Below are 15,440 nucleotides of genomic sequence, written 5' to 3'. Positions count from 1 at the left end.
AAGCTGGAAGCCAACTAGGAAATTACCACATTTTTCAGGCCAGTGAAGATAGAAGCTTGAACTGTGATGATCAGAGAAAGTAAAAGGAGAAGCAGGCTGCCTTAAGATTTTCCGGCAGCTGAATCCACTAGATTGAATAAAATAATAGAAAAACCTTGGATAGTAGTCATATTTCCACTAAGCTAAACAGTAGTGTCATATTTACTGAGGTAAATGCAGAGTAGACTCTGTTATTTTAAGTTATTTTCAAGATGATTTTCTAGGCCTTAAAACAGGCCTCTTAGGTTGTTGTGGTTTTGAGACAGAATCTTCCCTATATAACCCTGACTGTTCTGGTACTTTTAATGACTTTGAACTAGCAATGCTTCTGCTTCAGCTTCCATATTGTTAGGATTACGTATATGGACTCATGTCTTAGGACTCTGTATTTTAAACAGGATTTAGTAGTTTGAATTCTGAATGGGCTGCATAGCCAGGCTCTGTCTACAAACAAACAAACAATGCACAGACAAATGTTGGTTGACTTTACAGTGTGTCGACTATGTGCTCTGGTTTTTACAGCCATTTTTATGTGTGAAAGTTCAGTAGACCAAGGTCTGAAGATTTGTTCTGTAACATTTGGAAGCACATAGAAGAAACATTCTTCAGCTCATTTTTATGTATTTAAAAGTATTTTATTAAAATAACAACTGGAAGCAAGGCAGTGATTTGAATAGTGACCATTCATGATAACGTAAAGAACTCTTGTGAAATTAAGAATGTTTGAATAACCCAGTAAAGAATGAGTAGCTTCTGGAAGTAGGACATGGTTTCGTAAGTAGATCAGTGAGTGAATGAACGAGTGAATTTATTTTCCTGGGGCTGAGATTTGAACCTAAGGCCTTGATGCATGCTGATCCCTTGTACTGTTTTCTCCTGAAGCACTTCTTTTCACTTGAACAGTTGATAATATAGCAGTTGATAGATTTTTTCCTCAAACATAAACGGAGAGAAAAATGAAGAGATACTCCCTGTTAGTAAGATAGTTAATAGACTTTGTGTGTGTGTGTGTGTGTGTGTGTGTGTGTGTGTGTGTGTGTGTGTGTGTTTCTTTTTTGTTTTGTTTTTTTCCTGTAATAATAATCTGGGCTTTTAGACAAAAAGGATTTTGGAAAACTTATGTCTACCAGCCTGACCCCTAGTACTTCTCAATACTTGGTTTCTCTCTCCCCCCTTTTAAAAATTTTATTTTATTTTTTTATTTATTCATTTTACACACCGCTCACTGCCCCTCCTCCTGGTCACACCTTCCCACAACCCCTCCCCTCAACCCTGGGTATCCCTCCACCCTGGCACTTCAAGTCACTGTGAGGCTAGGTGCCTCTCCTCCTACTGAGGCCAGACAAGGCAGCCCAGCTAGAAGAACATATCCTACAGTCAGACAACAGCTTTTGGGATATCCTTCCCCCATTCCAGATCAATACTTGGTTTTAATCACACATGATGATGGTTTTACTGACAGATGTATGGTTTTATTTTTCTTACCATGTCATGAAATACAACATTTAGAAAGGCACTAATACCTAGCATCTTACCCATTCAACTTGCAAAAATTAGAGCTGGGCCACTTGGGAAGTTAAATAAGGAAGATTGTTGGGACTTCTGGCATCCTAGTCTGTAGAATTTTTTTGTTGTTTTTTAAATGGTTTGAGGAAACTGTTCAGTGGGTAACATGGTGGGTTCAGTGGGTAAGCACAAAGATCTGAGTTTGGATTCCCAACATCCACATAAAAACAGAGCTGGTGTATACCTGTGACTCTAGTGCTAGCATCCAGAGACAGGAGATCTTTGGAGACTCACCTGCCATCTAGTCTATCCAAAATGTCAAACTCTATTTAATGAGGGACTTTGTCTCCCTTCTTCTCATAGATGCACACATGTAAATGAAAAGCAAGACAAGAATACAGTGGGCTTTAGTAATGATCTGTGCAGTACTCATTTGCATTTGCTTTACGTTTCACTTTGCAATTAACTTTTCAGAAATGACTTGAATTAGTATCAAAGAAGAGTATCCATTGTTAATTGAAAAGGATTTGCTACATGTGGTGGTGTACCATTATCATCCCATCACTTGGGATGCTGAGGCAAGAGGATCAAAAGTTTGAGGATTCTGGCTTAGAATACAGAGGGAGAATTTGTTTCAACTGAACAAAGTCACAAAATTATCCTCATTGAAGTCTGGACAATTTTTGACACACTTATTTCCATTAAGGTGTTATGTAAGCTATTAAGTATTTTTTATTGCTTTATTTTATTCTGAGTAAACTTTGAAGGTTTTCTGATTTTTATTTCTGCTATGGTAAAGATAGATGTAATCTTAGAAGCAGAAGCACCTCGAATCCTGCAGTAATAACCGTGTGAAGAGTTCTGAGTCCCCAGTGCTGGAGCTGTGCTGCTTATTTCTGTCTTCCCTTAAGTTGTTATATAAATTATAACATGACAATCAATCCTATTAATAATACAATTGAAGTTGAAGATTATTTGCTATAAATTTAATAATCTTTAAAAACGTTCTGGAAAATATTTTGCTTTTGCTAAGATTAAGTAACACGCTTACTGAAAAATACAGTAAGGCACACACATTTATATATCCATACACAGGATGCTTAGGCTCTGTTTTCTTTATTCTAATGTTGTAGAGAAACTTCCTTTAAACTGGTTGCTGCAATCTTTTAGTTTCTCTCACTCCTCCTTTTCTTCCCCTACACTTTGTTTTAAAGATAAAGTTTCATGGGACTCCCCACCCTCACCCCCCAGCTAGGTGTGAACTCACTGTTGGCCTTGGATTCTTGATTCTCTTGTTTCCGTCTCCCAAGTGCAGAGATTGCAGAAACACCTGGCTTCTGTCAGTATTTCTAAGTGTGCTTGTTACAGTTTATAACTGGTTAGTGCACTGGACCTAAGTTGTAGTTATCAGCTTGAAAGATTAGGTAATGGAGAAGACAGTGATTGGCTGTGCCATAAAAGCAACTTAGAGGAGTTCATCTGTATAAAGCACAGTGACCTAAATCAGATGTGTCCTCACTGTCCCTGGACTCTTCAAGGGATTTACTGCACTGTCACAAACAAGACCTGTCCTGTCCGCATTACTATGGAAAGATTTCGGCTGGCGAGGAAGTTACACGTAGGTACCGTAGGTACCGTTAGTATGCCCAGGATTTGTGTTTTATTTGCATACTTTTGTATTTCTAGGCCTCATAGTGAATCTTGGAGAAGTGTGGTGCTTTAAGCGCTGGCTCAGACTATTATCATCTCTTAGTCCTTGGCTGTGGAAGAGTAAAGCCTGTGTAAAGTTAGGAACATCTTTACCACAAGGAAGGAAAGATAGGAAAGGGGGAAGTGATGTAAATATACCATATTCTTGAAAAGAAATAATTAAAAACAGGTGCCTAAAAAATAGTAGGACAGAAATTGTCTTATTAATCTGGTTAGAAGAAAGTACCTGAAATTATTCTTCACGTTTAATAATCAGAATCTATGATAAGTCTTACTCTTGGGTTATAGCCACATATCTTATGTGATAGAAAAATAAATTTCTAATGAGGACCTCTGATGTATCTTTAATTAATAATTGCTTTTGCAAACTTTGGTGTCAAAAGCTCTTATACTGGATTTATAGTACATTTTAAGTAATTTAACATGTTCTTTGTGCTATGCCTTATAAGTAAGTCCCATGTTTTGATAATTTGACCAAGAAAAGTATATGTTGTAAATGTTACTTTTGCAGGCAATAATAAAAGAATAAATTAGTAAAATTGGTTATGTACATGATGCACATATATAACATGTATTTTTAGTAAAAAACAATTTGTTTGATTTTTTTTGGCCAGGATTCTCATTTGTGAATTGAATTTTCACTATGCTGATTCTAGACTTTTAAAAATATAAATTGGCCTATGGAATTTTAAAGTATCATATTTGTGCTCTATGTTTAGAAGGGATCTTTTAAAAGTTTATTATTGTTAATTATGTGTAGGTATGTATGCCGGTATATGGGTGTGTGCATGTGAACCTGTGTCAGACTCTCTGGAGCTAGAGTTACATAGTGGGTCTGAGCTCCCTGATAGAGGTGTTAGTCCTCTAGGAGAGCAGCAAGTACTCTTACACTGCTAAACCACCTCTCTAGTTCCCAAAAGACACCTTTAAGTGAACCTAATATAAATTTTTAATAATACTTTGAGACATATTGGACATTAAATGTATTAACTAATATAGGACTTCCCAGGGTCCGGATATTGCTTGATACTGAGAACTCAGTAGAAAATAAACCATACATGGTTATTACCTTTTGTAATTTATTTGTTCAGCCTGCAAGATAATGAAGTGATTCCATGAATTTGTTATTAAGCAGGAAATGCTGTGTATATGACAAGTGACCTTGGTATGTAGTCTAGTGAATCAAGAATTCACATCATGGCATCCTGGATGCCCTGGCTTCTCACTGTGGTTCCTTTACCTACAATGTGATTGAAAGATGCTTTAACTGTGTGTGTTTCTTTCATCTTTTAGATTAAAATATGAATGGAAGAAGGAAGGGAGGAAGGAAATTGAAGTGGAAAAGCAAAGCTTACTCTATAGATGTCTGTATAGATGTATAGATGTCTCATTCATCATGGTTTCAAAAGATGATTCCTTTGCCTCCAGATTTCTTTTTCTCCCCTGGAGAGCCATGTCTTAAATGAAACAGTGAGCTGGAGATTTGAGCTGCAGGGTCCATTCACCAATACACACCCCTGTTTGTGGTATGATACTGACATCGTGCCCTGGGTATTTGCTAAGTGAATGAGTTTTTCTCTGCTGGTGATGAATGAGTTTACTGCCAGGCTCTGTGCAGTGGTGTCTTCAGTGATAGTTTCATTATAAACATTTAATATGTACATGTTTTTATGTCACCTTTTAAAAAGAATACAAAATGACATTTTGCATGGAGTATTAATTTACTGTGTATTGAAAACGGTATAAGGCACTATTCCAAAGCAGTCACATCTAAAAGCCATGCATTTAGGAGAAATTATTATTCCCTTCAGATAGTCACGTGTAGTAATACACATTAATTAGGGGCTTCTACCCACCTTAGATCATTTAATGCCCAAATAAAAGACACAAAACCTTTATATTTTTAATAAGCCTTAAATCAGTAGAGCTGGGCAGGCATCAACCTTCTATGCTGTTTTGTCTATCTCCTTGTCAGTAACCCCGAGATATCACTTGCCATGTTTTACCTGGGCTGCTCCTACTCCAACTGGTTGATCCTCATGGCCATGGTCTCAGGATCCACCTCCATAGTGTCGTCTTCTCTTCTCCTTCCTCATGGTCAGGCCCAGGAACCAAAGCCCTGTCTACCTCTCTTCTGCCCAGCTATAGGCTGTAGGCATCTTTATTTAACCAATAGTTTTATATTAAGGAATAGGGTTTGTATACCCAAAGCTGGTAAACACAAGAATTCACTGGTAGGTGGGCAACTAGACTTTCAGTACAGAATTTAGCTTTACAACACATAGCAACAGACCAAACCTCCACACTTAGTGCTTTTGTTCTGGGAGTTTCAGTTTGTGGCCACATGTACCCAGTGTACTTTTGTTATAATTTTTTTTTTATCATGTAGCCAGATGGCCAATTTATACAGCCTATACAGATGCTGTCTTTACTATTTATTAGTTTCACAGTTGAGAATGAGGAAAGAGAGAAATATATTTGTTGTTTCCTGTTCTTTTTAGGTCAGTGCTGTAAGTTTGTATGGATGTTTTAAAGACAGGGTTCATATAGCCCAGGCTAGCCTTGAACTCACTATGCAGCCTCAGATGACCCTTGAACTTCTGATTCTTCTGCCTCTACATTCCAAGTAAGCAACCATACTACTCCCGAGTCACATACCTAGCCCTATGTCTATCATATTTTTAGATTTTTAAAAAAATTCACCTTTAAGTCATTTTTAGTGCTTCATACCTTTAATTTTAGCACTTGGGGATTTGAGGATTGTCATTAGTTCAAAGCTAGTATAGGTTACAGAGTTAAGCCCCTCCATCCTTCCTTTCCCCATTTACTTTAGGGCTAGGGCTAAAACTTGGTGCCAGAGCGTTCATGCAGCATGAAAAGGTCAAAAACTTTCTAATAAAATTATTTTGTTATGCTAGTTATACTTGAGAACTACAATAGTAACTAGATGATGTTTGACCTTTGTTTTCTTTCAGACAAATTTTCTGAGCAGTTAATAATTTGAATTCCATCAAATCTTTCCCTTCTCTTATTAGTAAATGCAAATAAATAAACATGGAGACAAACATTTGGGAACAAAACTGGCTTAATTTATTTTTATCCTCTCTGGGATTTTATTTATACCTCTGTAAATTGTTTTTTTTTCCCACTAAACTATATAATCTTGAGTACTTTTCTAAGAATGTATTTAGATTCACTTTCAAGATAACCTTAAATGCAATTTGTACCCTAAAGTCCTTCTGAGTGTCTCCTGCTTCTGCCTCTCAAGTGTTGGTTGGTGTTAAAGGTCTTTGCTATCCTAAAACCTACTTTCAGTTTTCACATTTCATTCCCCTTACCAGTTGGTGTCTGTGTGTATCACCCAGTGCATGTTAGGTAGGCATTCTCCTACAGAGCTACATTCCCATCCCACAGCTCCCCAAACTGTTTCATTGTATTTCCTAGTTTAAGATTGTCTTCTTACATGTGACCTGGTTTTGTTCTTTTCTTTTTTTTTCTTTATGAGTGGAAATTCTAGGTGTGGTGTGGTGCAGGAGGCAGAGACAGGCGGGTCTTTCAGAGTTCAAGATCAACCTAGTCTGTATAGAGAGTGTCAACCATGGTTGTACAGTGATACCTTGTCAGAAAAAAACAGCCCACTACATTGAGATTGGAAGCAAATTGTATGGTGTAGTCTCCCAAGAATAGACTGAGTAGATCAGGAAAGGGGATGTCCATCCACATCCTGTGAGGATTCTGCTTTTTGTGCAGCTGAAAATATTTTTCTCCGACAAATATTTAAAATGACGAATATGTATATTTTAACTGAATAGAGTAGTGAAATAAATGCAATGTAAGTATAAGTAAGTGGTGGATTGCTGACAGGGTAATTTCTCATGCAAGCTGATTAGCCTTGTTAATACATCCGCACATGTAAGTAGAGCTGTGTTGTTGTTTGAGGTCAGGAGGCAGTTGTATTGCTTTGTTTCCAATCCTGGCAGTTGTGCAAGCTAAATGAAAGCTTGGATGGGAGCAGTTAATCCCTTTAGTGTGGACAGTATGTTGCCTCTGAGGACACAGCCTTGGCCTCTTAGGTTCAGGAGAGAGCTTTAAATGCATGCGTGGGAACTTAAATGACATGTAATCATTGAAGGGCAGCTAAAACTCTTAGTATGATTTGCTTAATGAAGGGGGATTTTAGTTACCAAATCCACATCCTTTCTTTCTCTTATTAGAATATGAACAGCAATTAAAAAAATAATAAAATAGGATAAAATAAAAACAAACTAGAATAGGATAAAACAAACAGAAGTTAAAAAAAAAACCCACAAGAATACATATAGATGCAGAGACATAGGTATGACCTGTAAGACAAGAATAAAGAGAAAAAGAGAAAAGTAATGGATAGACAAAAGCATTATAGAGAAAGATCTTCCAAAAATGTGTTGCCTGTCTACTGCTGGGTATGGGGTCTGTCCTTAAGAATGGTTACACATCCATTGAGACTCTGATGGAGAAAATGTAATTGGAGATCCTGGGATGGGGCTTGTGTCTATTTCCTCCTCTCAGTGCTGGGACTCCATCGGGCTTAGACCCATGCAAGACCTGTGCATGCTGCCAGTCTTTGTGAGTTCATATGTGTGTATATCCTGTTGTGTTTAGAAGGCTTTGTTTCCTTGGTACTCTCCATCCCCTCCAGCTCTTACACACTTTCCGCCTCCTCCATTGCAGGATTCCCTGACCCCAAGAGAGGCCGTGTGGGTGTGGGTGTGGGTGTGGGTGTGGGTGTGGGTGTGGGTGTGGGTGTGGGTGCATGGAGACTTGATGGAGCCATTCCTTTTAGGACTGAGTACTCTGAGGTCTCTCACTCTGCACATGGTCCAGCTGTGGGTCTCTGCATTTGTTCCCATCTGCCACAAGAGCAGTGACGGCTGAACAATACACTGATCTGAGTATAGCAGAATTTCATTAGGAGTAATTCTATTGACTGTGTTCATTTAGTAGAACAGTATTATTTGGATTTTCCTTAAATTCCTGTTTTATGTAGTGTCAGATTCTTGGCCACCTAAGCAGTGTCCCATGGATTCCTTCTCTTTGGAGTGGGCCTTGTAACCAAACAGATATTAGTTGATTACTCCTCCCAGCTTTGTGACACTACTTTACCTGTAGATGTTATAGGCAGGTTACCATTGCCAAAGGGTTTGTAGCTGGGTTGATGCTTTGTTTTCTCCTCTGACAGGATATAGAGTACCTCTAGTACCATGAGCACTAGGAGTAGAGATGAGGGCTCTGGTTAGGACCAGCTCAACCTCTCAGGTAGAGTAAGGTGTAGGTGCCATCTTCAACAGTTGAGCCTACCATTTGGTTGTTGTGTTTTTGGGGAACAACCAGAAACCTTGGCAGTATCTTGGGTTTGATGATGTTCTTGGGTCGGTCCCCTTTGGTCAACAACTCAGTGTAGACATTCCTCATCCTGGAACTGGAGGATTCATTTAGTGACAAGATGTTGTTCAGTTGGGATTTTGTTATTCCTTGAACCTGGTTTTGTTTCTGACTTTGGCCCTATTACTAAGGATGTTTGGAGAACTTAGACTAATCAGTCAAAGTGGTGTCTTTTTTTTTTTCTCAGTTTATTGTGGGGAATCATTACAGCATGTTGAAGTGTTGAACCCTAGCAAGTCGTTTAACGTCTCTGAATTAACTTGAATGCCACCCATTCAGAGAGCTATGTGAGTTTTTCTTTGAGTGTCTAGCTTTAGAAAGTAAGTCTAGACAGCCCTAACCCTAACCCTAACCCTGGTATGCTATGCCTGGTGCTGAGCTTTGTGGATCAGATAGTGAGAGTTGAACTAGCAAGAAATTTACTTGAAAAATTATCAGACCAACCCTGATCTTGAGTTTAAATAGTGAGGATTTGGGGAAAGCTATTAAACAGCTTGTCGATTCACTATGCGTGTGTGGAAAAGCATTACACTGCAGGGCAGCACTACTAAAGGTTGTGCAGACCTTCCCTGGCACAACAGCATAAGCAGGGTCCAGAGCAGCCATGTGTGGTTGGCTCACACCCAGAGCTAGACTCTGAGAGATGGGGGATATTTCCTGTTTGCATCTGTTTAAAAGAATTGTACAAATTGTAGAATTGTACAATTCTACAATTGTACAAAAATTGTACAAATGTGTAGATGATGATGATTATAATGTTCTTTTAAAAGTGTTAGGACTTGAGAAAGGAAGTGTACAAGTTCTTAAAAGAATACAAGTTTCTTTTAAGATGCTACAAACAGTATTTCGTAATAAGTTTTTAAAGAACAATTATTTTTGTAGTGCTGGGAAGGGAGCTTTGTGAAACTTAGACCTGATTAAATCTTGATTTCATATCATGAACCAGAATTTCCCTAGAGGTTGAAACTTTGGCTTTTCCTTTTTAATGAAATGAGAAGTTCTAACTGTTACTTGCAGTTTGTTAACTAACAAGTAAAAATGGTACTACACATTGAGCCCACCACTTACTTTTGACAGTTTTGTTTTGAACTGTAATCCATTGCAATTGTGTGTTCCTTTCACTATAGGACTTTGGAGCAAATGTCCAAACAAGCGTTCCACTCTGGCGTTTATGACAGCAATCCTTTCACATAATTTCTGTTTTCTTTGGTCCTGGGTGTATTTTATTGAGGATAAATTTAGTATTTTTTTAAATGGTTTATGACACTGTCACTTTCATTCTTACCACAAGAATTATAAATGTGGATTTCAAAAATTCCTGTAAATACTTTTTAAATAAGATATGGCCACACTCAGAACTTGTGAGAAGGCATCTGCTTTTGGCTCTTTGAAATACTAAAGATGAGGCCCTCGTGTGTGTTGGATTGCAGTAAAGGAGAATGCCTTGTTTTTAGGGTCCCGATGAAGAAGCTGTTGTGGATCTTGGCAAAACTAGCTCAACCGTGAACACCAAGTTTGAAAAAGAAGAATTAGAGAGTAAGTTCATTTAAAATAGTTTCTTACGTTTAGCAGGGAAATGACCACATGATGCTTGTCAGTGTTTTCTTAGGTTTTACTTACTGCTTCTGGAAATGTCGTTTACTTCGAAGACCGTTGAGTACTTTTCTAGTGCAGTGCAATGAATAATGGAGCGGCAAATGTTCATCTCTATGACCAGACTATTTCCTCTCTTGAAGTATTGGCATAGGTAGATTTCAGAAAGCCCTTCCCACCTCAGTGACAGTCACCATTACTTGTGAAAAAGAAAGGTAATGATTTAAAAATGTATTCCTTTCCCATGGGTTTGGTAACCTGGCTGGGGTACCAGATTTCAAGCCACAGATGTCACTATTTGTCATCAGTGGCTCATTTCATTGGTGCTGCAGTAACCACCACTTAGAATTATGCAGCAAATGAGTTCTTTATCCTCCCTAAATGAGCAGAAATCCTATTAAATAGTTTCCTTTCTTCCTTTGGTTTTAGAAATAGTTATAGAGTGTCAGCATTCACAATACAGAGCATTTCTGTGTGTACCTTACATGGGCTTATCTTATTCTTATGTTAAGAATATTAAATCATACCATTTGTGAAAATACAAAAGCTAACACTGGAAAACTAGAAACGGGTTTGCTTAGTTTCCTCAGCTACACCTTTTGCTTGGGATTGACTGGTTTTCTACTGATGGCCTTTTCTGTTCCGAGTACCCCAGGTTTCCAGTTTGAGACATGTGGCACCTTACTCTTGAGTTGCTCTGTCTCCTTAGGCTCCTGTAATCAGTGTGGGTTTCTCTTTCTGACCTGGTGGTCATCACACTGACAGTGGAGGGGCAGTGGGTTATACTTTGTACAGTGGTCCACAGTTTACAGATTGGATGAAGTGTGTACCCCAGCAAGGACCCGTGCAACGTGGCTGTAAACATTGTATCTTATTATTTGATGAGCTAATGTGAAGCATTTGGCTAAATTCGTGTTCATGGAAAAGTTTGCATAGACACTTTAAGGACTTTTTATGTTCAAATTTTCTAGTCCTATATCAGGCACGTATTCTGTTGCTTTTAAGAAAGAGATGGAGTCCTTTGCATTTTATTCTCAATTTTTTGCCTCTGTGTCCTGGCTGCTGGGCTTATATCTGCATGAGCCAACGTGCCTGGATAAAAATGACTTAAAAGTCCAAGAGTAGCACATTAATATAACAGTATACCAAAGGCAAAAGCAGAAGAAACAGTTAAGACTGTCTTCAGATCCTTGAGGCCTTAGAAACAATGAAAAAATGGTAAATATTTACTTCAATGGTAATGTATTTTGATACATAAGTTACTTAATAACCCTTAAAACATATACACTAAGGATGTCTACTAACTTGAATTGGTCCTGAATGTAGGTAGAATAAATGTGAGTAGGTGTGTTTATGAATATATACTTAAACACTTAAGTATTTTTGTTTATATTTTTGTAAGTACATAGTTTTTTCTTGTTTTTGTTTTGTTTGCCTGCTTCCTATCTCTTTAAAGCCCTGGTTAATCATGAACTCTCATTCTTCCTGCCTTAACTTCCTGAGTTCTGGAATTATAGGTATATATGTCACCAATCCCTTTTTAGGTAAAATTAATTTATCCTATATTGTATGATATATGTAGCTTCTCTTGATTGAGTTTAGATGACAACTGATGCTTACACGAGTAATCCATGTGGCTAGTTTCATTAAACTACTTAGTAAATGAGTTCTACTGTAACATGTTGTGACACTTTTATAAAATCAGTAATCAAAGACAGCCATTGTTGATGTTCTGACTTTGAGCTTACATGAATTCTTTGCTTCTAGAATAAAGCGTGATGTGCTTTCTTGAATGTCATACTTTCACTTTGGTTAAACTAGTAACATATTTTAAAAACTTGAAATAGGTCATCGAGCTGTATATGTTGGTGTTCATGTACCGTTTAGTAAAGAGAGTCGTCGGCGTCACAGGCATCGAGGGCACAAACATCACCACCGGAGAAGAAAAGACAAAGACTCAGATAAGGAAGATGGACGGGAGTCTCCTTCTTATGGTAGGAAGAAATTGCCCTCTACTGATGGCTTAAAGTTTTTTCCAAGAAATTCCATCTTTTTATTTGAAAATTTCACTATTTTTTTCTTTATGGCTGAGTAATAGTCTGTCACATAGCACAGGTGTATCATATTTTCCTTACACATGACAGATGTCACCTGCTGATAGACATCTGGGTTCATTTTCATTTCTTAGTTATTGTGATTAGAGCAGCAATAAACATAGATAGATGGGCAAGGATTTCTCTAGCAGGGTCTAGAGTCCTTTGGGTATATGCCCAAGAGTGGTATTGATAGATTATTTGGTATTTTTTATTTTTATTTCTTGAGAAACATACAGTGACTTTCAAAGTGACTGCCATCTGTTGCAGTAAGAATTAATAAGGAACATTTTCTATCAGTTCTCAGGAGCTGGATCTGCTCACTCTGGCTGATACCCTACCATGCAAGCTGCCCTCTCCTGGCTGTCTCCCTTTTAGGTGCCCTCTCAGTGAGGTCCCCTAGGCGGCAGTTACCACGCCTGACACACACACACACACACACACACACACACACACACACACACACACACCCCTCATTCTGAAGGCCCTGTGCGTTTTCACTCCACTTAGGCAACAGAACCAGATCCGCATGCTCCAACTGCCTCTCAGCCATTTCTTTTACACACTGTCCTCTTTAGCCCGGTAAGATCAAAGTTCCAGAAACTTGTAATTTAGCAATTAGATTTACATGTTAAATTCTCAATCCATAATTCATCCACACAGTAAATTCACTGCCAATTGATAAAGATATAAACCACCCACCTAGACAACATAAGTCAATCTAGTTCACCTAAATCTGAGCCATCCTCCTGCGTAGACTCCATCTTGATCCTCCTCCCTCCTCTTCCTCCCTCCTTGATCACTCTTGCTCCTCCTCCCTCCCTCTAGACTTTTTTCTGCTGACCTTTCCTTCTCATCCAGTGATAGGCTATGCCTTATCCTGGACCCTGCTGCACAATCATCATCCTACAGCAGTCATTTTCATTTTCATCAGCAGTATATGACAGTTCCCCTAGACCAAAATCTGTGTGTGTGTGAGTGTGTCTGTGTTTTTGTGTGGAGGGGGAATGGAGAGCAGGCGAGAGAGAGAGAGAGAGAGAGAGAGAGAGAGAGAGAGAAACAAGACAGAAGAGAGACTGTCTTATAACTTTATCACTTAATGAGCAGGTGGTTCTTATCCACATTGATTTGTCTGTAGATTTTTTTGAATGGAGTTACAGGAACGTAGGTTACCAAAACATAAAGCTTGTTTGGAGAGTTCTCATCCTTATGTCTTTTGAACAAATTACACCAGGTAGCTATGTTGGGCCTGGTGTTCGATCTGCAAAGCCCTTGTCCTTTATGGCAAACGTCTGTACTTGTGTGCCTGCAGGGCAGGCTTCCTGAAGCCCACTCTATTGAAACACTTATGTATTCTTGTCAGTGCACACGTTGGTGTTGTATTCGAGGGTCATTGTTTGCAGAATGACCCTTTGTTTTCTTCCCGCCCTTTTTTGCAGGAGCCAGTCTTCTTGGCCTTAGTAGGAAAGCACATTCATGCTTTTGTAGATTTTTTAAATTTATTTTATGATTACTAATACACCGTAGCTGTCTTCAGACACACCAGATCCCATTACAGATGGTTGTGAGCCACCATGTAGTTGCTGGGAATTGAACTCAGGACCTCGGTGCTCTTAACCGCTGAGCCTTCTCTCCAGCCCAAGATTGGTCTTAAACTTCAGATTGTCCTGCTTTTACTTCCTGGGTGGTTGAATTATAGAACTATTATTTTTCAAAATCTGTCCAACTAGAGAACAATTAAGTAGCGGCCTAAGGTGAGTTAAAACTAATGTATGGTATAACTGCAGCTTGCTCAGAGAATGAGTATACCCTAAGTCTTCACACAAAGACACCTTGAATAATGTAGAAATCAATCCACGACATATACATTATGTTGCTAGACTATGTGCGATGACTAGCAGCTCTGGAATTGTAAACACGTGCCATCATCAGTTGGCTCTTATGTAGGTTCAGGGAATCAAACTCACGTCCTCATGCTTGAGCAGCTAGTTCTCTATCAGTGGGTCATCTCCATAGCCCATGAGTGTGTGGGAGTCAGTGATACTATATTCTAATTAAAGAGACTAAGGGAAATGGAGAAACATATTAAGCTGAGAAAAAATGAACAAAGACGAGAAAATGGTAACATGGCTCAGTAAAGCAAACTTGGTGCTTCATCAGAGGACGTGTGTTAAGTTCCCAGCATCCACCTCAGGCAACGCACACTAGCTGAAAATCTAGCTACAAGGGATCCAACACTCTTTTTTGGCCCCTGTAGTGTAGGCTCAGTACATGTATACAAACCCCACACAGCATACATAGTTAAAAATACATCACTGGGCACACATATCTTACGGTACAGAGGCAAGTGGGTCTCTGTGACTTTGTGTCTTTATCGGTCTCTGCTTTATTGCTCTGAGGCTCAGCTCTCAGGAGTAGTCCATCTCGTTATTAGTGCTGGGGTTACAGGCACACATGGCCGTCCTGGGCTTTTATGTGGGCCCTGGGAATTTGAACTCAAGTCCTCAATCTTGCAGAGCAAGTACTCTTATGGCTAAACTTTCTGCAGTCCCTGTGTTTATGTTTTGAGTTTGCCACACGCATCTACAAAGCTCATGCTTAAGGACTGTGCATTGTGTTTAACAATACATAATCTCATAATACTTTGTGTAAGTTTACAGTTTTGGGCCACATTCAAAGCTGTCCTTGGCCAAATGTTTTAAGTGTCTCAGAAAAAGGCTCAAGTATCCTGTCTTATTACCTTGATACAGCACTGTCCTGCAGCGTCTAACCTCTGTGTGTGTGTGTGTGTGTGTGTGTGTGTGTGTGTGTGTGTGTGTGTGTGTCTCTGTCTCTGTCTCTCTCTGTCTCTCTCTCTCTCTCTCTGTGTGTGTGTCTCTCTGTGTGTGTGTGTGTCTCTCTCTCTCTGTGTATGTCTCTCTCTCTGCATGTCTCTCTCTCTGTGTGTCTCTCTCTCTCTGTCTGTCTATGTTATACACATCACACATGGGTTACAATGAAAGAAAAAAAGTCTACAGATGTAGGTAGGTCATCAAAACAGTGGGCACAACTGTGGGACTGATTGAATTCTTTGGTCAC

The 15,440-nt window shown here is 38.9% G+C and overlaps 1 protein-coding gene across 9 annotated transcripts in view; it reads left to right on the top strand.

Moving 5' to 3' along the window:
• The window catches only part of Slc4a7 (solute carrier family 4 member 7), a 79,632-nt gene that overhangs the window by 12,628 nt on the left and 51,564 nt on the right, over positions 1 to 15,440 (top strand). For all 9 annotated transcript variants that reach the window (XM_039092959.2, NM_001413733.1, NM_001270860.2 and 6 more), the window contains exons 2-3: positions 10,131 to 10,212; positions 12,117 to 12,263. In XM_039092959.2, the coding sequence (XP_038948887.1) occupies positions 10,131 to 10,212; positions 12,117 to 12,263 (229 nt within the window). The remainder of the gene's footprint in view (positions 1 to 10,130; positions 10,213 to 12,116; positions 12,264 to 15,440) is intronic.

The sequence above is a fragment of the Rattus norvegicus genome, chromosome 15 (assembly GCF_036323735.1).
Source record: "Rattus norvegicus strain BN/NHsdMcwi chromosome 15, GRCr8, whole genome shotgun sequence".
NCBI classification, from domain to species: domain Eukaryota; kingdom Metazoa; phylum Chordata; class Mammalia; order Rodentia; family Muridae; genus Rattus; species Rattus norvegicus.
The sequence above is the reverse complement of the archived record's forward strand: the minus strand, read 5'-3'. Positions and strand labels throughout refer to the sequence as shown.